A 27,436-nucleotide genomic window follows, 5' to 3' on the forward strand; every position below is an offset into this window, starting at 1 on the left:
ACAAATCACTACTTTGTGTTTTTTCAAAAGATATAAAGTGATTAGAAGAATTGCAATGAACTGAGATATGACTTAACAGACACTAGACAAGACAGAATAACATTAAATTAGCAAATTAGTGGCTTTATTTCTACAATTATCCAAACAGTATCTTATTATATCTTACACAAACATTGAGAAGTTTATTAGCAAATGTTTTTAAAACATGTTTAAAAGTTAATTTTCTTTACAGATACATTACAACCAAGGGATTAAAAATAATATTTTCTCAGTCACTTTAAGCAAGTTAAAAGGTGATAAATCATGTTACTCAAATTATATTAGCCTGTGGTAAATCAATAAATGGCACAAATGACAGATTACCTGGAAAATAGCATTGTGATTAAAAAAAAAAAATCATAATAACAGCGAGACCCTTGCAAAATAGGCTGATTGTGGGTAATATACTGTGACATCATCACGTGTAATAAGGTGAAACAAGGCACTTAGATGAGGTAGGACTTCTTACTGAATCATCAGTGCGGTCAAAGCCATAGACTGTTATACCCGTCTGATATAAGTTGTTGATCTGACTTGAACTCCTTCATAAGCCTAAATGAGGAGTCTTCTATGAACCTAACTTGCATGTGGAGAACATGCAAACTCCAAACTGGAAGGCCCGAGGTGAGATTCAAACCAGGGACCTCTCGACTGTGAGCCAGACCATGCTGCTGTCAACCATTATGAGCATGCAAAATACATTTTAATGTCACTCTTAGGAGCTGCTCACGATGGGCTCACTGTCTTTCTTCCTGTATAGGTGCTTCCTCAGGTGCCTGGCCACACGCTGCCACCTGGAGAAAAACATCCGATGAGTCTGAGAAACAGTCTGAATGACTACTTTGCTTGTGTACCTCTCCTGTGCGTCGTTGTACTTATTCAGCCTGTCTGCCTCTTCCTTCTTCTCCTCCATCCACCGCCGCAGGAGATCCTCCTTCTCGCTCCAAGCCTGTGACAGCGCCTCCTTCAGGCTTCTCTGCTCCAGGTGCAGGGCGGCCAGCTCTTTAGTCTGACGCTCAATGGTGTACTCATGTTGGTTAATGGTTGCCTTTAGGTCATTTCTTGCTTTAGCCAGAGTGAGAGCCTCTTGGCGGTGGTGGGACACACTGAATTGGAACGATAAAGAATTGGTGATTAGGCTTACTTTAAACATAAGGGCAGAACCATCTAAAATCCACAGGTGGTGTTCCGCAGAGGTCTGGTTTGGGACCGCAGCTGATTTTATTAAAAAGGTACCCAAAGCATTTAAAAGTTTAAACCCTACCTGAAAAGTAAGATGTTGAAAAGTTACAACCAATAAACAGGAAGTTGCATGCTGCCAAACTCAACAAACACAATTTCACATGTTAGACCATTTTAAAAATTACAGGGGTCTTAAGGTATGCAAGGGTCTTAGATGTTTAAACTGTACTTCTACTTAGATACTGTAGGAAGTTGAAACATTAGAACCAGTACATGGGAAGTTGTACACTAGCAAACTCAACAAATACAGCTTCCTGTGGGTGCCACAAGGGACAAACACAACTTCCCATACACAACTTCCATAAAGTCAGAATCATCAAATAATTACATGCATGGTAATACGTGAGTCTTCTGGGACCACAACTATTTTTCGGATTTTATTGAGACGGCATATGAAATAAAAATGTTTAACCCATACTTGCAAGGAAGTCAAATCACTACACGGGAAGTTGCACACTATCAAACTCAACAAGCAACCATTATTAAATTACACGTGAGGTATCACAGGAATCTGTTTTGCAACTGCAACTAATAACGTATCCAATGAAGTTAAATATTTAATCCATAGATGCAGGGAGTTGAAAGGTTACAACCAGGACATAGTGAGTTACACACCATCAAACGCCACAATTTCCCTGGCTGAGGTCATTCTTACCGTGACTCCCAGTGCTGCAGCTCAGCATCTTTCAGATACAGGACAGTGGACAAGTCGGAGACTGTCTGCGACAGCTGAGGAGACGCAAAACCCAAGGAATGACCATGAAGACACTCCAGAAGTTCAAAAGTTTATTCTCTTCTTACCTTTTCAGCAAGATGCTCACTTTCTCGAAGGCTGAGTTGAAGTAATCTGACGTTCTCAACTTTAACTCCACCTTCTGAGCTGTAGTAAGGTAATTTTGACATTTTATTTGTCCAACAATTCGGGTAAATATTAATGACCATCAAAATAATAGTTGACGTTTCTAACCTTGTTGCCTGGACTAAAAACTGCTGGCGAACTTCAAAGCGTTCTTCCAACTGAGACACTAAAACAATTGACAATTGTGACTTAAGGCAAGTAGATGGATAGAATACTTCAAATGTAAAAAAGAAGAATCGTACAGCTTGTATAGACGCCTTGGTAAGGAAGTTTCTCTGCTTGGTCTCTGAGTTGCAGTCGAGCACGCACATGACTCTTCCAGCGCTCCATGGCAGTTCACAAAAACATCGCATCTCCCTTTCTGGCTCACTAAATGGAGTTTTTTTCTTCTTTTTTTCTTAATCTTCCACGCCCGATTGTGTGGCGGACGGTCAAACAACAGCTGATTGTTTAAATGCTGCTGTCAGCTGATGAATGCCACGCCCACAACTGGTACCGCGTTATCCCCCCCCCTTCAGCCAATCAGCAACTGACTAAAATAATCGTTTAATAATGATTTTATCATTTTAGTATTTTAACACTGTAATCCTACATAGAATGTCGTTATATAATATTTCACGGCATCAAGTTTGTTGTAAGCGGTAGAAAATGGATGGATGGAGGTTTGTTGTATTTTGCGTGTGTGATTTTTTTTTTATGTGCATGTTGAAGAGAAAACGGATGTTATTTTCTCCTTCCGTTGGCCAGCAGTGGTAGAAGAATAATTTAATACATCGTGTGATAAGGCATGGTTTTAAACTGTAAGTAAAATAAAAATATAATGACAAAATGACATATCTTCCACCCAGTTCTTTCCAGAAGTATGGAGAATATTCTTAACCTTGCTAGAAGGAGGGCTAATGAAGTACTTCCGGGTTCACTTACTCGTGTTGAACAATTGTATTAATATTTAACGTCCCATAAAATATTATTTACTAACATATAATTTCATTTTTCATTGTTATAAGTGTTTTAAATTTCGAAAACGTACGTGAAAGAACATTTTGGGAGAAAGCGGAAGTCGTGTGTTGTCATGAGACGCGACACCGACTGGTCGCTTAGGGGGAGGAGGAGGAGGAGGAGGAGGAGAAGTCCAACAGTTCATAATGTGGCGACTGCACTTTCGTAAGTTTGACAGCGTGAAACGAAATAGTTTTCATCAGCGTTAACCTTGTTCCCGTGGTCTCGTCTGTCGCTTTACAACCAGTCTGGTCCCGAGTGGCAGTGGAGGAGCTCAGCATGCTAAGCTAAGAGACATGACCAACTTTAGCAACATCGATTAAAGTGTGTTGGCAGCTCCGTTGAAAAACCTGTCTAGGTTTTCTTTTGTGTCTACTATGAGCGCGTCAGATGAGTACAGAGAACCAGGGGACCATGCCCAGGAAGAAAACATCTCCACAGGAGACGACAAGCATGTAAGTAGAAAATGTCTGCTATGGATGGAATCATTCACTCACGACATAGGACTAAAGATAGACTATATAGATACACTATGAATAGTTTTCGAACACTAGACGGACATAAAGCATCACAGTCAGTTGTGGACCTCCGGTAATAAATATTGAACAAATAAATACACTGTAGTAACATTGTTTTAAGAAGAGTGTATTTCGCAAAATTAATACAAACAAACCCCTTTATGCCTTGTGATGTGTAACACCAGGACTGTGGCAGTTTGGTCTAAAACACAGAAGAGGGAGTTTATTTTAAAATAATAAATCAATCATTTTTGTTCAATCTTTATTATGTACAGCACTTTGTTACAGCAGTTTTTTTAAAGTGCTCTTAGAAATAAAGTTTAGTTGAAATGTGTTTGATTGTCTCTGTTAGCCATTTTTCCTTGGCTTTTCTGTATCAGTGCAATGCATCATGGGATTTATTGCTTCTCTAGTTACCATCGGTTGGTCACTTCTTTTCTAAATGGGTTGTGGGGTACATTGAGAGCCCTATGTAGTGTTTCGGGAGTGATTCTGAACACATTGTATGTGTTTGACATGGCTTAATTCAACACACACACTTTCTTGATGCTTGTGAAGGACTCGGCCATGTGCTCAGGCAGCAGCAGCGAAATCAAGAGCCGTGCTGTGGTCAAGTACTGCGCCGCCCCACCTCCCAGCACGTATGCCCTGCTACAGGAGAAGACCGACCTCAAGCTACCCCCTGCCAACTGGCTGAGAGAGAACTCCCAGCTGGGCACCGCTGGCACCACCGTGTTGGGCTCCAGCAGCAAGGGCAAGCCGTTTTCAAGGTATCAAATGTCTTTATGGTGGACTAGAGGTTAGCTTGCTGCCTCACACCTGACAGGTACCAGAATCTCGGCCTTCACACCGAGATTCGAACCACAAACCTCAAAACTGTGATGGGCTGCCACTAGAAATGAATTTTAAGAAATGTGTTTATTTACTACAAATAATGTATCTTTAGTCAATAATCTACAGTAGTGACATATAGTGACAGGCAGAACAATTAAATGCTCTTCCACTAGATGGCATAAGTTACAAAATTAAGTGTGTGGCCACTTGTGACATTTTTGTTTGGTCATGTAAAATATGTGACTGAAATGCTTTTTTGCAGTTTTGGGATGGCGTATGAATTTATCGACTGCATCGGCGATGACGTCGACGTCGTATCAGACTCAGAGGTTTGTGGAACAGACCACGCATTTTTGTACGCGTCTCTTTAAACGTGCCGCTAATACTGACAGTCCTATCTGACAGAACATCAAGAAACTGTTGAAAATCCCCTACAGCAAGTCGCACGTCAGCATGGCCGTTCACCGCGTGGGTCGTACCCTCCTTTTGGACGATCTGGACATCCAAGAGCTCTTCATGAGATCCTCTCAGGTGCCACAAACAAACAAACAAACAAACAGTATGGGTAATTGGCAGTCAATTAGTGAATAAATGTATTTTGGACACCCTGTTTCATTTGTGTCTACGTTGCAGACGGGAGATTGGACATGGTTAAAGGACTTTTACCAGCGGCTCATGGATCAGAAGTGGCAGAGAAAAAAGAAAAGCAAAGAGCAATGGTATCAGAAAGCCATCCTGTCCAAGTTCCTCTACTACAGGCAAGTTCTTCTAATCACTCCCAAAAAATAATTTCCATCTCATTCTGCGGTTCATTTTATACTCAAATTTTTGTGTTCCTTGTAGTATTAATGGGGACTGCGCCGCCGAACCCGTTGCGGACAACCTGAACGACGACGAGCAGTGTGGGGCGCAGGAATTCGGCTCGTCATGGCCCACCACCTTCACCGGCTCTGATGCTGACGAGACGGCTGCTTGTAAACAGGTCGCTTAGCGATGATTGACATTACTAAATTGGGTTTCTTCGTTGGTGCGATACATTGCTCGGGACTGAACCCTGCTGAATAAAAATGTGCTAACAACTGATGCCCCCCAAAAAGGTTTATGATTGCCTATAGATGTCACAAAATGGTGTCAACGCACTACATGAAGCTTCTCAACTCACCTCAACATAGTTCCTTGGCACCAAGCTGCCACAAGATGGTGGCAAAGCACTACATGAAGCTCCTCAACTCACCTTTAACATAGGTCCTTGGAGCCAAGATGCCACAAGATGGTGGCAAAACACCAAGTGAAGCTCCTCAGCTCACTTTAACACAGTTCCTTTGCACCAAGATGCCAGAAAATGGCAACAAAGCAATACTTTTATGTTAGACATGGTTTTGGCCTGCACACAAAAACATGGACAGTACAGACACAACAATAGTTACATTTTCTATACACTTTTCTTGAAATTATTTTTTGTGTGTGTGTTAAAATGTGTTTACAGTGTGGTTAAAGTGTGTGTAAAGTTTGTGGGAGGAGTTACAGTGTAAAAATATTTTTAACAGATATTCACTTATTGCGCGTGGGGAATGTATCCCCTGCGATAAACGGGGGTAAGCCAGAACAAAAGGTGACTTTTAAACGACTAAAAACCCTTTTAGGAACGTGTGCCCATGGACAGCAAATTCGCTCTAGGCCAGGTGACATCGGTGCCCCAAGAGCAAAACCTCCTAGCGCTCTTTAATGAAGGAGAAAATAGTCAGGTAAGTTCATTCTGTCTCAGCAGGTTTGATTTAAATCATCAGTTTAACTTCTTTATTGTACTTCACAGGGTCTAAGGAACGACTTTGTGCGAAACATCATGTGGACCTTTGAGGACATCCATATGTTGGTTGGCTCCAACATGCCGATCTTTGGAGGGGGCCGCTACCCGGCAGTCAGCCTCAAACTCAGGTTGGAATTTTGGAATGTTGGTCAAAGTGCAGCACGACGGAGTAGTGTTTAGCTGTTCTGAGGTCAGGGGCTCGAACATCAGCACTGAAAAGTGTACTGTAATTCTTGATCCTTGGGGAATTTTGACAAAAGCATCTCAAGACTTTAAATGGTTTTAAATTAAAAAATCCTTAATATAGCTCCATTATACACACTAACACACCAATCTGTACAATAACTTCAGCTAACAAGAGTCTTTTATTACAAGCCAGTGTGCCATCAAATTCATGTTGAAGCTGTTTCTACATGTCTTAATGTCACGCTTCTGTTATTCTTTTTTTTCCAGGGACAACAATAAACCCATAAATATCCTGACGGGTATCGACTACTGGCTCGACAATCTGATGTGTAACGTTCCCGAACTGGTCATGTGCTTTCACGTCAACGGTATTGTTCAGGTAAACATCTGAATTTGTGTCTCTTTGACATCCTGCCCTTGTTACATTTTCAACCCGCACGCTGCAGAAATACGAGATGATAAAAACAGAGGACATCCCCCATCTGGAGAACTCGACTTTTTCCACCAGGGTGGTGAAAGACATCGCTCAGAACATCCTCTCTTTTCTCAAGTCTAACTGCACCAAAGAGGGTCACACCTACTGGCTTTTCAAAGGTAGCACAGCAGAGACTTACATTTAAAATGTTCTCACGTTTTTAACAATCTCCTGTCATGTGTCATTAGCTAGCGGGAGTGACATTGTGAAGCTTTATGATCTTACGACACTGTGCGAGGAGGCCGAAGAGGAGAAAAGCCACAATCCCTTCACGCTTCCTGTGGCCGTGTTGCTTTACAAGTAGGAAAATGTCTTCCATTGTTAAATAGACAAAGGCAAAAAAATGGCGCTAACTGGTTTGTTTTGTGCTTCAGAGTGGCATGCAACCTGATGATCAAGGCCAGAGAAAACAGAAAGCACTACGGCACAATACGAACTCTGCTTTTAAACTGCATCAAACTTCTGGACCAGGACAGGCATCCCCAGGTACGGTTTCTTTCTATCATATGTTGTGGCAACGTGTTACAAGTGCCCCCAACTTTAGATACATAGCCATTTCAGTGAATTCTAATACCCTTTTATTTCACTACCTTCTCATTTATTATGTTTTATACAAAGCAGTGCTATTTGTTAAAGAATTTTTGGGGGGTGCTGTATTGGATTTATAGTTTTTCAATTCATTCTGTTGGGAAAAATAGATTTGCCTTTACATACAAGTTTAATTGGTTTCGTGACCACACTTGTAACTAAAATACTTGCAACTCAAATCATCTTTCCGCATTGAAATAAGTGGAAATGCCATTAATCTGTCCCTCCCCCAAAAGAAAAAAAAATATCATTCTATAATATTGTACATTATAAAAACATACATTGATGACATTATTGTGTCAAGGACAAACAAAGCTTATAAAATTGTATTTTTAAAAAGTAGTTTCAATGTAGGCTACTGTAGATGTAATGCATATTTTTGGGTCCAGAACAATGTGTTTGAACTTTTCTCGCTGTTTTAATGATTTTTTTTTTTTTTCAACAATATTTTTAACTTTTATCTACTGCGTGCTTTTCTTGGTGGTGCTGAGGATGTCTAAAGTGTATCTACACTGACAATATCATCTTTGTTGGGAGAGTTAGGTTCAAGCTTGACTGGGGGATGTACTGAGTGTGGTGTGAAATTCAAGATTTCCTCAATGGGACTTTTCCTGTCCCTGGGCTTTTTCTGATCTTTCCTCCACTGTCGCCTGAGTTTTTCCTTTTCTTCTTGAGACAGTTGGCTGATGAGGGGCTTCACAATTTTTCCCCTCTCTCTCCCTTCTCTGATAACTGTAAAACACAAGAAATCGTAAAATGACAAATTCCCATTTAAGAATGTGAACATTATAATATAATAACTGGAAAATGAATTGTTGTGTTGTGTTGAGATGAATTACCTCTCTTTTCTTTTTGCAAGGTATCAGAATCAGAATCATCTTTCTTTGCCAGATAGTAGTTGGAACCGCTCTAGTACGACAGCAGACAGTCAATTGACAGAGAACACTTTTGAGACATAAAGACATTGAGAAAAAAGTCACTGAGCAATAACGGGTTGCTAGTTATCTGGTAATGGCGGTACAATTAAAAAAAGAAATAAAAATTGTAATTTGATTGATTTATTTTTTTGGGACAATTGTGCAAAAATATGCAGAGTCCTCTAGCACTTAGAGCAGTTTGAATGACTAATCTCACAATAGTCCGGTGCAATGACCATTGTGCAAAGGGTGCCGAGACTTCAAGGAGTGTATGCACTTTAAAGTGACGAGTAGCGCGATAATCTGGGACAATGTTGATTGTGAAAATGTAGCAGATACTCCTCAGTCAGTGTGCAAATGGGGCAGATGCTACAAATATGATATGCAAATAGTGTAGTTCTAGTTTTACTTTGGTTGTACCACCTGACACAGAAAGTGTACCAGCCTACATATAAGTTGAAAGTGCAGTAGTTATTTTTAATCGGTATTTGACAGAGATCTACAAACCTTTCAGGTTTGGTCCAAAGAGGCCACTTGGCGTCCTCTGGCCAATTGTTTATGGCTGCACCACCCTCACATTTAGGAAATGGAAATTGCTGGACATTTTTTTTTCCTTTACAATTATTTTAACAGCTTTAAAAGTTTGGATATCAGGGGGAAAAAACATGATCTAAAAGACTAAAAATGTAAAATAATGCCAGAGTGTTTTATTTGGACTTCACGATAAAAATAAGATTTTAATAGTTTTCTTAGTCTGCTCACTTGCAGTTGCACCACCAAACTTCTGCTTGCGGTGAAATGAGTTTAGTTCACTGCCACCATATAGCGCTTTAGCTCAAAACTTTGCTCGAAAGTCAAGGCAAAAAAAAATCCTCCGGACGGCGGCTTGTACCTCGAAAAATTCATAAGTCGGGTCACTTGTATCTCAAGCCACCACTGTACGAGCAGAACAAATTCAACTTACAGGTCACGCAACCGCTTTCTTTCCCTCGGTTTCAAGTCCACAAGTCAGTCCTGATCTCCCCCTCTCCACACACGCAGATCATCGCCTCGGCCCACTACATGCTGTCAGAGCTTTTCCAGCTAGATGAGCCTCAGGAGGACGACGACGACGGAGGGGAGTCGTTCCGGGCGTGCGGCTCAGAGGACAGCTACAGTAACGATGACCGCGAAGAGGATGACGAGGACCTGGAGGTGGAGGAGGAGAGCGACGACAGCAGTTCAGACAGTAACAGCCGCACACGGGACGACAGCAAAGCTGTGGCTGTCATCCGCTCTGTGGGAGAGCTGTCTGTCCCGGAGAAATACAAATCCACTCAGCTGATCCGAGTGGGTGTTTTATTTTATTTTTATTTTTTTAAATTAAATGTATTTATTTTGTTTGTGTGTGTGTTTGCGTTTTCATTACCTGTTAGTTAAATGTTTTTTTGTTTTGTTTTTTGTCTCTGCAGCCAGGTTGTGCTTTCCCTGTCTCACAAGACAAAGAGGAGCGATGCAGACATGTCCTCAACTACGTATTAAAGGCAAGTCTGTGGGATATTTACATTTTCTTTAACGTGATTACTTTAGGGATGCAGTGCCTCAATGAATTTGAGCGTCTCAATTAATTTGAGGCACTGTGTCGGGCTCGCGAATGGCGTAACTGTGCGGATAATTGCACTGTAAAAAGAAATTTTAAAACCAAAGTTCTTGAACAAATAGGGATATACCGCCAGTAAGCGTTTTCAGGGTTGCACCCCCCTCAATGTATGTGTGTGTGTGTGTGTGCGTATGCTCCCCACATAACACACACACGTACAGGAAAGTTAACTCTTTCCAAACCATAAGCACATCGGCATACGTTCTCAATATTCAGGCAGTAGTTGACTTCAGCGAGGCCATTTTCCGCGTCATTTGATTGACAGGTGAAGGCCTCACATCACAGTCCAGCAGCTCGAGCGCAGGCCATTTCTTAAATTTCATCCTATATTTAACCAGGTAAAAGCTTAGTGAGAGATAAAATCTCTCTTTCAAAAGGCAAGAGGCAGCAGAAATTATATAGTACATAATATGACATTCCATCCATCCATCCATTTTCTGAGCCGCTTCTCCTCACTCGGGTCGCGGGCATGCTGGAGCCTCTCCCAGCTATCATCGGGCAGGAGGCGGGGTCCACCCTAAACTGGTTGCCAGCCAATCGCAGCACGATGACATTTATACAATAAATTAAAAACGAAGACTAAAAAATAACAGTGATATTAAGATGTATGGCATCTGATTTAAAAACAGTGACAAAGCCCAAAAGCTTCCGAGTACATACATGGTGTTTTTATTTATTTATTTAATTTTTATAAATGATTATACATTCATATTTGCCAGGCTTTAAGACATTTTTTGGGTCTCTTTAGTGGGTTAATGACTCTATACCTATGTGCTAAATGTTTAATATTTGTTTAAGTGCAGTTTTTGCGAACAGAGCCTCATTCTGATTTATTTATATTGTTTATTTATGTCAGATATTTTATTTATAGTTCTACATTACATTGCCAATGGTCGATGTTCTTTAGAATTGAAAGTTAATTGTTCTTAAAAAGGATGTACTTGAATTATTATGCACTATAATATCGTTATATCAGTTCCATTTAAAAAAATAAAAATACATCAACGATACTATTGTTTATCATGAAAGCTTGTGGGAAACGATATCGTAATATATTGGGAGAGAGCAAGAGGGAATGATAACACAAAAATATTGTACAAACAAAAATCTGCAATACAGCAGGACCGCGAAGCAACAACCGTCATATAGCGGAAGATTACTGTATATGTTCTCCGGATGATAAGCTGCAGGGACTTATTGTTCCAGGGCTGGGACTCATTGTTTCCAGGCATGTATCCTGGGACTCACGTAGTGTCAAGTGTAAAAACGATCGATTTATACATAATAACATTGAGAATGTTGAAGTATTTGAGGGAAATTGGTGTGTTTTTATGACTGTCTGTTTTAAATGGCTGTGTGACTCTGCACAGGGGCTGAAGGCAGTAGATAGCAGCATCAAGAAGGAGAGTGACCTCCCAGCCGTGGACCCCAATACACCCATCCCTCTCAAGTACGAAGACGGGAGCGCTGGCAGAAGCTGCGCCGCGGAGAAAGGCATCTCTCCTCTCCTTGAAAGAGGTCACCATCTTATCTGGAATTGCCACAGTAAAGCTGCAGAGCTCATCGAAACTTAAGATTCTAACGTTGTCTGTCTCAGTGGGGCCCTTGCAGGCGGACCAGAAGCATCCGACGCGCTCGGGCATGATTCCCGGCACGTGGCAGCACCAGATGAAGCTGCAGCTTTTCCTCAAGGCCTCCAAGGCGTACTACGTGCTGTCCGACGCCGCCACCAACCTGCTGAAATACGGCCGAGCTTTGCGCTATATCAAACTGTCTCTGCAAAGCTACGGTAAGATTGTTAACCAAACTCCAGAAGTCGATTGCCATCATTTTGCTATCCTTTCTCCTTCCTCTTTTCCGTCCAGGTGCCTATTGTTCCATTGGCGGCGCGCTACACCCGCAGGTGCTGCTGTTCCACAGCCACGGCCTTTCTCTGTGCGGGGACATCCAGCTGATGTTGGCCCAGAATTCCAACAACAGGGCTGCATACCAGGAGGAGTACAGCTACCAGACCAAAGAGGACCAGGAGATCTTACACAGCCTGCATAGGGAGAGCAGCTGCCAAGGTCGGCAACAAAATCACAATCTAATGTGTTGCCAGACTAGTACAATAAAAATATTAGTAATTGGCTCACCTAAAAAAAAAATATAATTGCGTATTTTATCAGTTTAAACCATAGTTATACCCCACACTATGACCCCCACTACACTTTAATATAATTTCAAACTCATCTTACAACATTTCCCTTCAAAATAAATGGCTTACTAATGATTAGATTAAACAAAAAAAGCGCCGTAAGTTTACCTTCGCAACCTGTAAAAATAGCATTTGTCAAGCAATAACGAGACCTCCGTCATTTGTTCGTACCTGCTTGGCAGAGCACAAACATGCTGCAAAGACGCTTTGTAACATCTGCAACAACAACAACCCGGGCTAAACGTGGCTCCTCCCCGACATACAAAGATCGTCTCTCAGTCGAGATGTGTAACTTCAACATACATCATTGATACAAATTGTAGTGAACCCTATTGTCGTTTTGCATGGATGTGTTCCAGACCCACCCGCAAAAAGGAAAAAAAAAAAAACCTCCATCATGATTTAAACACATTTATTAACTCATTAAAAAAAAAAACTTTTTAAACACATGAACTGTGAAATAGTGCGGGAGCATTGGAATACTTTCCTGTTTTTCAGGGCCTAGGCACAATGTTGTGGCATCTTGCGGCGTTACAGAAAAAGCACAAAAACACACCACAAATAGCTGAGGATAAGCGCCACGGAAAAAAGCGCAAATAGGTGAATTTGTGACTAGCCAACGGCAGCTATTCAGGACTCACAGTTACACTTGTAACCCCTTAGCCTTCAACATGGCGACCGACCTGGCCACGGACCCCGAGTACCAGCTGTTTGTGAGCAGCAAGTGTTACGAGGCCGCCTACGAGCTGCTCGTCTCCCACGCCTTGAAGGAGGAGGCGCCGGATCAGCTGGCTCAACTGCTCAAACGGCTGGGGAACATCCGCAACGAGATGGGCGTCTACTACATGAACCAAGCGGCAGCCATGCAGACGGAGCAAGGTAAGACTTAAAATTAACCGGAAACAAAGTTGCCGCATCGAATCGGCGGTCGTCTCTACTCTCGCAGAGAAGACGTCGGTGTCCGTCGCCGAGCAGGAGATGTGGAAAAAGAGCTTTGCCTTTTTCGAGAAGGGCATGAAGGACTTTGAAGCCATCGGGGACAGCACCAACAAAGCGCTGCTGCTGTGCAACATGGGAAAACTGATGAGGATCTGCGCCCAGGGCCACTCTGGCGTCGTCTCCGTGGACGACAGCAGAGGGGAGTTCTCCCCCGAGGAGGCTCTCTACTACCACAAGGTGACGCTGAACTCCTGCGCTGTGTCTACCCCGCTTGAAATGCATTTCTGCATATCCGTCGTCTTTTTTCAAATACCAGGCAATAGACTACTACCTGCGTGCGATGAGGTCATTGTCATGCCGAGAGAATCACCAGCCAGTGTGGGACAGTGTTAACTGGGAGCTGTCCACTACATATTTCACACTGGCAACACTTCTGCAAGACTATGCGCCGCTGTCCAGGAAGGCTCCAGAACAGGTATCATCTAACTATCGTTCATCTATGATTCAGACGGCCAGCCGTATAGTTCTAATAAGATAACATTTCTAGATCGAGCGGGAGGTGACTGAGGCCATGATGAAGTCGCTCAAGTATTGCGACCTGCACACAGAGTCTGCCCGCCAGCCGCTGTACCAGTACAGAGCGGCCACCATCCACCACCGCCTGGCCTCCATGTACCACAGCTGCTTCCGCAACCAGGTGGGAAACGGTGGCAACGACTTCCCTCAACCAAATACTGTATGGGCATTACTAACAAATACAGTTAATACAAATATAAACCATTAAGGTCCATCCATCCTTTTTTTAATGGGGCTTTTCCTCATTTGGGTTGTGCTGTTGCTTATTAAGAGCTAACCATCAATGTAGTACATTTCTGGTTGATGCCCATAAATTGCTGTCAATTCCCCATGGAAAGTTTCCCACTTTGAACGTGCGTAAACGTGTACCAGGTGGGGGATGAGCGCTTGAGGAAGCACCACCGGAGCCTGGCGGAACTCCACTACAGCAAGGCCGTGTATTTGTTCCTCAGTCTCAAAGATGCGCCGTGCGAGCTGCTCCGCGCATTACTGGAGAGGGTGGCCTTCGCAGAGTTCACCATGGCAGGTGCGCTCCACTGCGGCCTGCAGTCTTGCCGCCGGATCGTGCTATTGTAAATAACTTCATCATGTTTTGTCTCGCCGCAGCTCAGAACAGCAGCGCGGCCAAGCAGAAGAGCCTGACTGCAGCTCTGGAGATCATGGCGGAGACTCGCTGTGCCTTCCAGATTATTCACAAAGAGTTGCTGGAGGAGCAGATAGAGGTGTGTAGGTGTTTCCACTGGCTTGCTTACTGATGATCCGGTGGCATATTCTAAAAATAGAATTATACACAGCCAGCACAGAACACTAAAGGAAACATATTATGCAGTTTTTTCCCCCACTTTTTGAAACAGTTTCCAGGTGTCTTAATAACATGTCTGTGAGATGTCAAATTACCCCACGGATCAAGAATAATATCCCAGCCTGTTACTTGCCAAGTGAGCTAGCCCTCACCTTGCCTCATATTCTGCAGAACTAAGAGCAAGTATGGTTGTCGCAATGAGACAAGCGACAATGCTTTGTGTTGCGAGCCAAAATTTCAATTCCAGTTGAGTGGAGTGAAAAGAAAACTTGAACACACATAGAACACACAAATACTACATATGAAACAAGTTTATTTATTTACATTCTCTTTTATGTTTTTAACACCGTTCTATAGTTCTTCATTGAAATTTCAATGAACAAACAATTTTTTTTTTTTTTTGGGGAGGGCTGGAACAGATTAATGGCATTTCTATTAATTTAAATGGGGAACATTTATTTGGTATGTGAAAATGGAGTTGGTCTCTGAACAACTTAAACTCATAAGTCAGGGTAACGCTCTATTTGAATATAGTCTGTTAAAAATGAAAATGTCCATTATGTGTCCACTTTGGACACTAGGTGGTGCTGCTAACCTCTCTCTTCTGTCTCTTGTGATTTTTCAGAGAAGCGACGCAGCTCTTCCGGCATTTTCGGGCTGCCTCGCGTCAGGAGGACTCAACCTCCAGGAGGTGACCAAACTGACCGCTCTGTTCGAGTCGCGCTTCTCCGACCTGCTCCTGCAGCTCATCAAACTCATGCTGAAAACCAAACGCAAACCCAGGTGAGGACCCCGGGAAAACAAAACAAAAACCTATTACACACGCAGAGAGCCTCACAATTTCTTGATGTGCAGCAAAAAGGACGAAGAGCTGCTGCAAAGCTACAAGAACGTTTACTCCAAGCTGCTGCGCTGCGACAAGAACACGCCTTTGCTCGCCCGCGTTCACCTCTACGCCGAGCTACTACAGCAGCTTACGCCCAACGCAGAAGACTACGGCACTGACATGGTATCATGACGGCACTTTATAAGGTATTACGAAACATAGACTGAAGAGCTACTTTCACCTCTTGCACCTTTTTGAAGATGGTAGACTTGTGTTTCAAGTTTCTACATGTATGGTGGTTATGCACAACTCCCAAAAACGTTAGCCATATTCAGCTTTCAGGATAAAATTCAAATCAGATCTCATACCGTTTTGTGAATTTTGACATTTAGCTCCTTGTTGTGCAAAAAGTTCTAATACATTGAACAGTTGGGCATGTGCATTCAAAAGTTTACAAAAGGTCAAATTAAGTTCACCTGTAAAGTTCCCAGTTCGGCACCTGCGGATTCACCTATTTGTGGATATTTTCCATTTTCTTTTAAATTTGTTTAGTTTATTTTTGGGAGGGAGGGGGGTGTAATCCCCAAAACACTTAGTAATGTAATATATTTTGGTTTCACAAGTAGTACAGTGGTGCCTTAAGATACGAGGTTAATTTGTCCCGTGACCACGATCGTAACTCAAACCAGTCATCTTTTCCCATTGAAATGAATGGAAAACCGTTCATCCGGTCCAGCATCACGCCCCAAAACAACAAAAATGGTCATTTATATTTTAATAAGGAAAAATAGAATGCCCTATGATTGTACTTTATAAAAACATAGAGATATTTACAATTCAAGAGAATTAAATGTTTTTGTCACACTGCATCAATTAAATGCTGCGCCCGTTCGTCTTGGCCACCTGGGAGCAGACGGCCATACTGTTCATTAAGGTGTTATTAGGAATCCCACTGTTGTAGGCAGCCCTTATCGCTATGCAGCAAGGTGTGTCCTACCTAGACCTCAAGTGGGATTCATAACTTCTGAACGCCTCTCTGAGCTCGTCAATACTGCACTAATATTAGTCATTCAATTTAGAAGACAAAGAGTATATGACTGAGAAGGCCTACTGTTATATTGTCTGATTACATGATGTTGCTGAACCATTTTTGTGCAATCCAGGGCTTAAAGGGTTAAAACACCACAACATAGATGCTCCTTAGCGTTAGCAGTGAGCTAGCACGGCCCTTACTTTAGGCGGTTGTTTGGGTGTTTTAAATACACAAGGTGTTATTCACTTTGTTTAGTTTAACAGTAAGCTTCGTCGGGTGGCATTAAATAGCTTGAAGCCTCTCTTTTGAACAATTGTTCAGACTTTTCCAAATTGCTGCTTATTGTAAAGTGTGTCGAGTTCACTGCCACCATACAGTGCTCTTATCTCAAGTATATGCTCGCAAGTCAAAGCAAAAAAAAAAAAAGGGTCAAACGACGGTTAGTATCTCGACTCGTAGGTGGAGTCACTCTTATCGCAAGGCACCACTGTACAGAAATAGCTCAAAAACACAACAAGTACATGACTAACAGTGGGTGGTACCGATTTATAGGTGTCATTGCCTGCCAGACTGATTTTGTGCATCGGAGCCATAAGAAGAGCTGTTGACTTTCACACAGAGCCCAGCGAAGGTGTGATATTGCGGGCATCCCGCAGTCGGATAAATTACATGCATGACATCAGTGTGATGTAAACAGTACTTTTTAGGGAAAATGACATTCGACACAACACGGTGCTAACTCCCAAAGGTGGAATATCACTTAATTGGTGCCGTTTTATACGGAACAAGCAGTGTAAAAGGGGCTATTGAGGCCTTCAGTGCTCAATCAATAATGACTTTGCTTATTTTTGATAGCCAAACTTTGTTGCTGAGTACATTTTTTTCATGTTGCTTTCTCAAAACCAAAACACTGCAACTGTGTACAAATGTGTTGATATTGGGCATGTTTGCTGTGCTATGGAAATAAACATGTTTGAACTGTCTACGACCCCATATCTAATGAAGTTGGGACGTTGTGTTAAACACAAATAAAAACAGAATACAATGATTTGCAAATCGTGTTCAACCTATATTTAATTGAATACACTACAAAGACAAGATATTTAATGTTCAAACTGATAAACTTCATTGGAATTGGGGTTGTACTGCTACTAGTGACCATCAAGGACATTGTGGCTTCCTGTTTTATTTAAATCCATCAATAACATGTACATTTCAGTCTTTATATTAGTTTGCAACTGTAAAAGTAATCTAATATTTAGAATGACACTATAGTGACAGGACAGCTATTTTTTGTTTTTGTTTTCATGTACAAGAACACATGGGAGTTTTAAAATCACTCAAAAAAAGACCACCAGTCACTGAACAAGGCAGCGGTCATGTGTGGTCGCTTGCTGGGAGTTGGTTGCTTTCTTGTCACCGCAGCGAGATGCTGAACTGTCCAGAATATTCTGCAGGAGAACTTTGCTCTCACTCTGGGGCAGATTGGAGAAGAAATACTGTGGCACCATCTGAATGAACCTAAAAAGACAGAGGATAGACATTTGTAGTTTTACGAGTTATTACCATTCACTTTAACTCTAAATTAGTCTCCTCCCTGTATAGGCTCTGCTCCCGCAAATCCAAGCCACTTGCTTGCCTCTTCAATAGCGCTACACCCAGTCGTCATAGTGACGAAAGCCATACTTGTCATTGTCATACAGCCAAAGAAAAACCACATAGTCTGATTACTTGTAAGCCCCCCAAAATAGGACAAATTAGTCTTTGTGATAACTTAAAAAATGTAACATCTGCCACAACACAAAGAACAATAGATTTTTTTCCCCCATGGTTACGACACACTTGTTACTAGGCAGATGTGCTGCATTAGCACATCAGACATGCAAACAAGACATTCTTAAATCTTATCTTGATACGCATCTCTTCTCCTTGGCTATTGAAACCCATTGACATGTTGACTTAATGCATTCTTTAAAAAATATGTTTTTATTCCTATTGATTTTATGGCTCCTTTTTATGACTGACATTAGTGTCTTTTCATTTTATTTATTTACCTACCTTTGTGTTTTTATATGAACTTTGCTTTTGATATCACGGCCCTTTGGTGCAAGGTGCTTGCTTTTAAAGTGCTTTCACAAATAAATAATTGGATTGGGATGGAATTTGACCCCACATTCTTAGTAAAAATCTCACTCATCTGTATTAAATGTAAAAAAAAAAAGAAGTTTCTCTTTTTTGCGCCCACAAATAAATTCATTTAAAAACAGGTTCTGCTGCCACACACTGCAGCGAAAGGACAGGGAGAACCGGCTCAATCACTCACTCTTCTGGTGCGATTGGTGTGACTATGCGGAGACAGTTGTCCAGTGAGAAGGAGTGCTCGTGGAACAGCAGCCACTCCACGGACTCCGCCGTCGGACTCTTGGCGCAGTAACCCGATGGCCGGTGGATCTGCGCCACATGCTTGTTGGTCAGAATCAAGAAGTTGCCCGAGCCGTCCACATCACGCGCCACCTGGTGGGAAAATTTGATTCATTAATTAATACATTCACACCTATGGAGAATTTATAGTGTACAATCAACCTGACGAGATTGTTTTTGCAACGTGGGGGAAGCTGGAAGTCCTCAAAGAAAATCTGCGCAAGCGCAGTGAGAACATGCAAAGTCCAAACAGGAAGTCCCGAGCAGAGATTCAAAGCAGGACCAAAATGGATACAAAATTGAAATCAATTTTGATGTCATATAATGTAATTCATTATGATAGTACAGATTTTTAAATGACCCATGAATACTGGCTGAGTAACAATAACATTAACACCACATGAGGTTTAATTGACTGTAATTTGTTTATATCAACATTTGGTTTTTGTAATGTTTTGGTTTTAATTTTATTCATTGATTGTGTTCCTGTAGATTTTTTGATGTTGAAATTTTAATTTACATTTTAGGTTTAATTTTTTTGTTGACTTGTTATAATTTTAATTGTATATTTCAGGTAATTTTATCTGTTTGTTTTTGTTGTAATTTTGGTGTTACTTTGTTTTGTTTAATTTGGTTTTTATTTATTTTTTTGTTTTTTTAATTAGTTTTTGGGAATTATATTTCTTATTGAATGGTTATTTTCCCATTTTTATGGATTTAAAATTTTTATTTTATTGTTTTTCTGTATATTTTTGGTTTAATTAACTTTTTTGTTTCATTTTGTTATTGTAATTTGTTCTCATTTACATTGTTTTCATCTACTTTTTTTTATCATTTCATTAATATTTTTCCATGTAAGAGTAAGCTCTTATTTGTTGTGATTTTGATTTGGTTTTCCATTTTTTGTTGTAATTTCATTTTAATAAAATGTTTCTTTTCATGTAATTTAAATGTTTGTTACTATTATTTTGTTTTTTAATTTAACTTTTCTTTTTTAAATTAAAGTTTGGTTGTAATCAAATATGGTTTTACTTTTGTTTATATTTAAATTTGATTACAAACACCAATTGACTGCTGCTTCCTCAAGCAACACCACATACAACATACAGTTGAAGAATAACCACATGCTGCTTCACCTTGAGACAACTGCAAGATTATTTGATCCATTTTCTTTCGTCGTCTATCTAACCTGCATGAAGAAGCCGGCCAGCAGAGCTCTCCTGACGTTGACGCTGTTAGCCCGTGAGCTGAAGGCGGGCGCCGACACGGGCAGCTCGATCCTCGCCAGCGTGTCGGCCATGTCGACGTGAAGGATGTCTGCCGCCATTAAAGCCCCACGGTCCAGGTGGAAGTCGCTACACCACTTGTCCACGTCGTAACCTGACCGCAAGAAAGAAAACCATTCCGTAAGCCATTCACAGTATAACCCTTGCTGATTGGCTCTCTCTCCTGTCGATCCCGCTTCAACTGGGATAAGCATCTTTCCAGTTACAGTACACAATTTCTAAATAGTATCTATCCATCCATTTTCTATCGCATTTGTTCTCAATAGCCGGCCAATGACGGTCTTATTTTTTACTTTTTGGTCAATGTATCAAATCGTTATCGGCGTACAGCAGTACCTTGACTTCCAAGTTTAATTCGTTCTGTGATAACTCAGTTTTCCCATCTAATAAATCCAATTTCCCATAGAAATGAATTGAAACGACATGAATCTGTGGCACTTTTTCATGAACTCAAGGTTGAACCGTAGGGTGGAAACTCATCACAAATCAGACAACACAGAAGCAAAACAACTTTAACCATTGTTAATAGTGTTCCTGCTCATCTTAAAATACATAAACATATTTCAAAATAATTCTTTTTAATAGAATTTGTATTTAATGTCCTTTTAGTGAGTGGTAGGGCAGCGCCCTAGCGCCCTCTGTTGGCCAGCCACCAATGCCTACTACAGCAGTGTGAAGAAATGTGACAGTAGTGGAAAAGAACGGGTTGATTATGTCAGTTATTATGCTGTAATACACAATCGATTGAGCGAGTCTACTGAACTCACGCGGGTCCTGTCGACAACGTTTGAACGCCGTGAAAATGTTGATGAGGGTAAAGTGATCTCCTTCGGGGTGGTGGAACTTAGCGTGACGTCGAGACACGTCCGCCTTTAAGTCATCCGCAGGAAGCTTGAAGCATGTTGGAGCTGTAAGTGGGAGGAATTATTTTTTATTTTTATTTTTATTTTTAAAAAGCATTGTTATTTAGAAAGATATGCTGATAAAGCAACTATTTCACCTGTGAGCATGGCGGCGATGACGAGCAGCTCGCTGACGCAGTCGAACTCGCAGGAGGCCAGCAGTGCTTTGGCCAGCTGAGGCTGCACAGGGAACTCCGACATGATGATGCCGATCTCAGACAGGTTGCCGTCGTCATCCAGGGCGGCCAGGTAGTCCAGTTCCTCCAAGGCCTGCATCAGACCCTCAGGATCTGGGACAAAGAGAGCTTATGGATGTATTCGTCCATATATCCTTCCGTCCGTCCATCAAATGTAATTGAAAGTTAGATTTTCCTGCAGAGTCTGCCTGTCCTTTCTCTGCTGTGTGGGAAAGTGCTCGCTTACTTATGACTTCATCATTTGAGGGGGGGGGGGGGAAATAATTAAGTTAAAATAAATACGTTTTTTTGGAGGAGCGTTTTTGTTTGCTTTTCATGCTGACTCGCTGTCTTTTGTCTGTTGTGTGGGGCAGGTTGTCAAGAATAGCAGATGCAATTGGCACCAGAATTTTTATATATCACATCATCTAGAATAATCACAAATGATTTGCCTTTGCAGTTCAGTTTAACAGAAGTAAAAATATGCGTATCAGATAGCAGTTCTGTACTGTTTTCTTGCCATGTAAACTCCCCAAGTGGTTGTTTTTTTCCCCATAAAAGTACACAACAATTGCCTGTGATTATCCTGCTTTTTTAGGATGTTCACACTGTAATCCTCAGTGGTGACCCACTGTGGCAATTCTTTACTGGTGGAGACACAAAAAAAGGCAGCTGCAGATTTAGATTTTATAATCCTGGACTACATCTGGCACACATCACGACTCAACATTTCATTTGCTATGATTAAAAAAAAAAAAAAAAAGAGCTTTTCTAATCCGTTCGTATTGTAAACATGTTTGCCACGAGACAGTTTTACCTTGGATGCTCTCATGTGCGCTAGCATGCAGTGATCAGCTAATGGGAGGCTCAGTGTTGTTGTTGTGAGGGTGTGTGTGTGTTTGGGGGTCGCTGCTTAATAAATCTATGACACAAAAGCTGGCCAACACTAGCAGGCAGCTGCCAGGGAGAAGGCTGTCAAGTCACCTGATGCACCTAATGGGTTGGAATGTACAGGGAACTTTTCTGTCCTCCTTTGTGTCATCTTGCCTGGCTTGTCGATGAAATCACATTGGCCCAAGCCGGCGATCTCCATCCTTTTCAAAAAGAGCACCGTGGAGGTCACGTCGGACTCCACGATGTGCGGGCGAATGTCGTCCGGAAGCTGTCTGTCCTCGGGATAAATGCAGAAACACTTCCCTACAAGGAAAAAAAACAACAAACCTACATTCAGACATGTTTGCAGCTTCTTAACTACTGTATTTACTCATATAGTGGCCTGGGGTGTGACACCATCACAGGGGAGGTCGTTGTGAGAATGCATCTTTTGATAATAGTAAACAACTTTATTGATACAGTAGGTTGCACTAATACCCATCTCATGAACACACTTTAATTAATCTGAAAAACTGTTTGCATGCGTCAGTACTGCTGTTTTGGTTAGCAAACAGTTCAAATGGGCTCAGCAGTTTTTAATGCGTGTGAACAATAACGGCGTATAATCTGAGATAGTCAGCAATACTAACCTTATTTTTCCTGAAGGGGAAAAAATCTATTCAGAGGAGCCATTTCTTTTGTCTGTTAAAGTGGGGGCCACTATGTGAGGAAATACCGTAACTTTGTCGACTTCTCACCTGTTGGACCAACAAGCTGTTTGCGGCTCCTCGCTTGACTGGCGCTGATCGGCTGAATTGTGACTGTGTTTGTTCGGATCCTCGGGTTGTAAACCTGCAACGTTACACTTTGAGGCATAGTAAGGAAGATTTTTTTGTTGGCTCCCAGGCTTCCCCATACAGTAATTTAAAAAAAATGGCTTAGATAACTAGTGTGAAAAAGGCTAAAGACGTGACTTGTGCCCCAATTAAAATGCAAACTAAAGCCAAGGATCAAGACGATGCGCCCAGTACACGCAAAACCGAAAAACAAAATGTTCAATCCATTTAGTTTGCTTGTGGAATTAACTTGCAGGTGTTTTAAACTCAGCTTTCACTTACACAACTTTAAAACTCAATTCCCAAAATTCATTGCATTGGCGATGGGACATTCCAGAGCTTTATATTGATTCCAGGTCCAAAACTCTACAGCATTCATGCCCCAAAATGCTGTGGTTGACCATACTGCACACTCGGATCACTTCTGTGTTCCACTTAATTTGAGTGGGTGGATAATTTGGATGAAGATTGTTTGCGCCTCTAGAAAATTTGCTCCCAACTTACGTTTCTTTTCTCCAAGCCCACATCGATGACAAAGTTAACTGAGTTGACAGCCCAAAAGAAGTCCTCATTTGGGCTGGCGGTGAGAAAAACCCTTCGTGTCCGACTTGGGTCATTCTCGCCCAGGGTGGTGAGGGATCCAGACTGGTCAGGGTGCACGGCGATGGGCAGGAATCGTCCCAGGTTAGGGGGGAAGCTGAGGCTTTCATGATGCAGGATGTCAAGAGCCAGTTCTATCTCCTGGTAGCGAGGAAATTAGATTTGTTCAAGAGCAGTGGTTCTGAAACTTTTTACACCATGGGCCAGCTCCAAAAATTATTAGCTCTCCCAGTAAGACCATAAAAAAAAATAAATAAAAAAAAAACACTTTTAGAGTCACTTTTCTAGAGTGATGAGAATTGATGGCATGATTTTACCTGACTGGTGACCAGAAATACGACCACGTCTCCATCCTCCTCAGAGCGGTGGATTTCCAGGACCAGACGCAGCGCTGAGCAGAAGTAGCTTTCGCCTGTATCGCTGTAGACCACCTCCCCTGCGGTCTGACTGTCCAGGTGGATCACGGGTGGTGGCCCCGTGGTTCCGGAGAAGAGAGACAGATGTTTGGGACTGAGCCTCGTCGCGGTGAGGAGGACCACGCGGAGGTCCGGCCTCTGCAGGGTTATGTTTTTCAGCAGGCCCTGGAGAATGTCAGTGGCCACAGTCCTCTGGTGCACCTGGTCCACCACCACCACAGCGTAGCGCTCCAGCAGAGGGTCTGACATCATCTCTCTCAGGAGGGTGTCATCTGTACAGTACCTACCATGATTGAACCAGCAGAAGAGTCAGTTATTGGTCTTGGCCTGAGAATTAGACGGTAGTAGGTTCAAAACCTGCTGCTGGCTAAAGATTCGAATCTAGGGAAGAGACCTGTCGAGTTCCTGAGCTATGTTCAGGTTTCCTTGAGCAAGGTATAAAGTCACCCTAAATGAGGAAATCCTAATCCTAGTGTTCCAGTAAAGGGTCTGACAGCATTCAAAAACCTGCTGCTGGCTAAAGATTTGAATCTAGGGAAGAGACATGTCTGTTTTGCGCCTTGCTCAAGTGCACCATGGCCATGCCTGGAAGCAAAGCTGCCAGTTCCCATTGTCCATATTTCAGTCTGTCCTGGGTCGTCTGGTTTTACTCTGCAGATGGTCTCAACCCTACAACCATCTGATCCCCAAGCAAAATCCTTAGAGACGAGACCACAAGCGGGCTGCCGGGTTCCTGAAAACTGGCGCCTGAAGCCTGTTTTCCGCCAACATTTCTCTGGTTAGATGGAACTGTGGACGACTAGATTTGCAGACTAGATTTGATAACCCACGACCAGTGTCGGAATATTCTAGTGCAAATAACAAATGCCCCACCTTGGACCCACTCCTCCACTGTGCCCCTACAGGATGGCTTGAAGGCACAAGTAAGATCTCATGAGGTGATTGGTTCAGTGTGGTCTCGCCTAATGTTTCTGTTCCCCCCGCGATGGCGGTCTTTATTCGCGCCCACCTGAGGACGGTGTCGTCGGCGCAGCACGTCTGCAGGGGGATGCTGTAGCCGACCTCGTGACCAATGTTGACGTCCATCTCGTCGGCCACCCTCAAGGCCAAGTCCACTGCCTGCTGCGCTTGCGTCTGACTGCACGCCACCGTGCCGTGCCGGAACTGGAGCGACAGGCAGAATTCGGTACACCACTCGGGAATCTGGAAGACAGCGCAGATAACGCCACAATACTTTAAACCGGCGTTTATCATGGAGGTTACGCTCCAGATCCACCACAATCTGTGATGTGGAGAGACTATATGAAAATCTTGTTTTATTTTTATTTGGAATACGTATTCCCTAGTGCCTGGTTTTACTCTCTCAAGATGTCTTATTTGTCACTCCCAGTTGAAGTTTACTGTAAAACTAGCTGCTAAAACACAAGAGAAGTTCCAAGTTTTGCTAACGAAAGCCTGCTAGATTAATGCTAACATATAATCCAAAACGCCTTAGACGAGCTAATGCAAATGAGCATAAATGATACTGTAATTAGAATCATGGAGCATGAGAGTTGTAGCACGTGGTAAGCTACGACACTGAAGGTGTGGAACTCTAAATTCGGACGTGATATATCACTTTGAAATTTGCGATATAGCGGGACACAAACGATTAATCGGGGGGTTCACTGTCGAAGTGGTAGTGTTGACCTCAGCAATCTGCTAAGTACTCACTTGAGAACTCCTTCCAGTTGCAGTAGCAGCTGCGACAATGACGACTTGTTCTTTGACCAACGCGTCCATGAAGTCACTCTTGATGTTCCAGATGGGAAGATTTTTCCTTTCCTTCAGCAGCGTGTAAAATCTGGACGAGTACGGCAGTCCGTCGAACTGGTTCAGCTCCAAAACGCCGTCATATTCTTCCAAGGAGTCCTGTACGCTCAAAGTGTCCAGCGCCATCGGACCGACCGCTTCGGATCTCATCGACGCACCAGTGGAAAACTGTACAGCTATGGAAAGAAAGACTAACCGGGCGACTGGCCCAGTGTTGTCATGCGGCCACTAATCCCATACAAGTGTCGTCATCAACAAATGACACACACGCTAGTGTAACAACACAATGAGACTCAGAGGGTGGGGGTGGTGGATATTTACAAAACAAAATTCTGTATCAACTGTTAATTGGTGTGACTTCACAGACCCAAGCCTTCACATTCTGTTGTGTTAATTGTGTCGACACGGAGAGACAAGCACACACTCGTGCCATTACATTATACGTTTTTCTTCCAGTTGTTATTATTCTCATGTATGTTTGTCGATGTAAGTCAACGTATAAAGAGGTTGCCCTTGTAATATAGGAACGAAGAGGGACTATCTACATTTTGTATAATTGTACAGTAGTCGTTGATATTGTGGTGGGCCTTGAATTTGGTAGCTGGGCCTTCAGTGGGGACTTATCAGACTTACTCCAACATTTAATACCACCACTATCACATAATTCTATAAACCATCAATAGTATACAATATTCAAGCGCCGGCGACGAGTAGTTGTGGCCACCCCCACCACTCATGGACGAATGCCCCTTCGGCCAATTTCTGGAGGTGCCCCTGCAAAAAATGTTGACGTCGCTGGCACTCGATGACGAAGTTGAAATTTGATTGGTTAAAGAAACAGTCCCGTTGCTTCCATCGTTTAAGAGGTCAGCACGACTGCTTCTCAAAGACTTGAAGACATGGCGACACAGAGGCTGAAACCTGAATGGACTGAAAAAAAACCAAAAACCAAAAACACTATGAAATGAAGAGACTTGATTGTTGTAAATACGTAATTTCATTGTGCAAATTTGAGAATGTAAGCTAGTGTTTCTAATCGTGTTTAAACCAGCAGAGAAGGCCAGGCCGAGCACAAGCACCCACCACTGGTTGATATAGAAATGCACTGTATGTTGTCCTTACATAAACAGTATCTTTTACAAAAACTTGTTATATATCATAGCATGATTTTCTGTTTATTCTACAATGTTTTGAGTGTGTTTATACAATAGTATTACAATATATGGTTATGTTGGTAATAAAACAATCACTTCAATGATAATAGAAATTAAAAGGACATGCAACTTGCAATTGCTAGTTTTTTTTTTGGGGGGGGGGGGGATACTTTTATAGATGTAATTGTTGTGTACATGTGTCATTTAACCAAATAGAAATGTCATTATGTGAGATTTCTGTCATTTGTCATGTCATTTCATATACTCCTCATGATCACGCATTCAAACATTAATGATGGCTATTTTTTAAATGTGATGAGATTTGTAATAACTCACTTTTTGCAGAAGGTGGCAGTGTGGGATAGAATGCTAATGTTCCTCAGACTACAAAGGCTTTCTATAGAACTTGCACACGCACACCATAGTCAGTATAGAAATGGCATTTGCACCATGTGACTTCAAGTCAATCACAAAGGAGAGGTGA

At 42.1% G+C, this 27,436-nt stretch overlaps 3 protein-coding genes across 4 annotated transcripts; 1 reads left to right on the forward strand and 2 right to left on the reverse strand.

The window, feature by feature from the left end:
* Positions 1–97: 97 nt before the first annotated feature.
* On the reverse strand, positions 98–2,818 carry si:ch1073-143l10.2 (uncharacterized protein LOC565165 homolog). Its single transcript, XM_061790741.1, has 6 exons — positions 2,383–2,818; positions 2,249–2,306; positions 2,083–2,161; positions 1,937–2,010; positions 894–1,145; positions 98–833 (listed from the first exon to the last, which is right to left on the reverse strand). The coding sequence occupies exons 1-6, from the start codon at positions 2,468–2,470 to the stop codon at positions 755–757; spliced, it is 630 nt and encodes a 209-aa protein (XP_061646725.1). The 5' UTR covers positions 2,471–2,818; the 3' UTR covers positions 98–754.
* A 409-nt stretch (positions 2,819–3,227) lies between these two features.
* edrf1 (erythroid differentiation regulatory factor 1) lies at positions 3,228–16,881 on the forward strand. The gene is made up of 25 exons (XM_061790729.1): positions 3,228–3,594; positions 4,216–4,427; positions 4,754–4,820; positions 4,897–5,022; positions 5,125–5,249; positions 5,335–5,473; positions 6,135–6,236; positions 6,305–6,426; positions 6,752–6,863; positions 6,931–7,078; positions 7,148–7,259; positions 7,334–7,445; positions 9,506–9,793; positions 9,916–9,987; positions 11,474–11,621; positions 11,701–11,892; positions 11,969–12,169; positions 12,964–13,179; positions 13,247–13,476; positions 13,556–13,714; positions 13,787–13,936; positions 14,188–14,341; positions 14,422–14,537; positions 15,243–15,400; positions 15,473–16,881. The coding sequence occupies exons 1-25, from the start codon at positions 3,517–3,519 to the stop codon at positions 15,633–15,635; spliced, it is 3,702 nt and encodes a 1,233-aa protein (XP_061646713.1). The 5' UTR covers positions 3,228–3,516; the 3' UTR covers positions 15,636–16,881.
* A 305-nt stretch (positions 16,882–17,186) lies between these two features.
* On the reverse strand, positions 17,187–26,169 carry dhx32b (DEAH (Asp-Glu-Ala-His) box polypeptide 32b). 2 transcript variants are annotated; one of them, XM_061790739.1, is made up of 11 exons: positions 25,700–26,169; positions 24,996–25,189; positions 23,888–24,269; positions 23,475–23,711; positions 22,893–22,986; positions 22,246–22,458; positions 21,184–21,375; positions 20,951–21,091; positions 20,087–20,277; positions 18,800–18,990; positions 17,187–17,997 (listed from the first exon to the last, which is right to left on the reverse strand). In XM_061790739.1, exons 1-11 carry the CDS (start codon positions 25,946–25,948, stop codon positions 17,835–17,837), a joined length of 2,247 nt encoding a protein of 748 aa, XP_061646723.1. In that variant the 5' UTR covers positions 25,949–26,169; the 3' UTR covers positions 17,187–17,834. The 2 variants fall into 2 exon arrangements, with proteins under 2 accessions (XP_061646723.1, XP_061646724.1); XM_061790740.1 differs by having other exon boundaries at positions 22,309–22,458; positions 25,700–26,168.
* Positions 26,170–27,436: the final 1,267 nt, after the last annotated feature.

The sequence above is a fragment of the Phyllopteryx taeniolatus genome, chromosome 11 (genome assembly GCF_024500385.1).
Source record: "Phyllopteryx taeniolatus isolate TA_2022b chromosome 11, UOR_Ptae_1.2, whole genome shotgun sequence".
NCBI classification, from domain to species: Eukaryota; Metazoa; Chordata; class Actinopteri; order Syngnathiformes; family Syngnathidae; genus Phyllopteryx; species Phyllopteryx taeniolatus.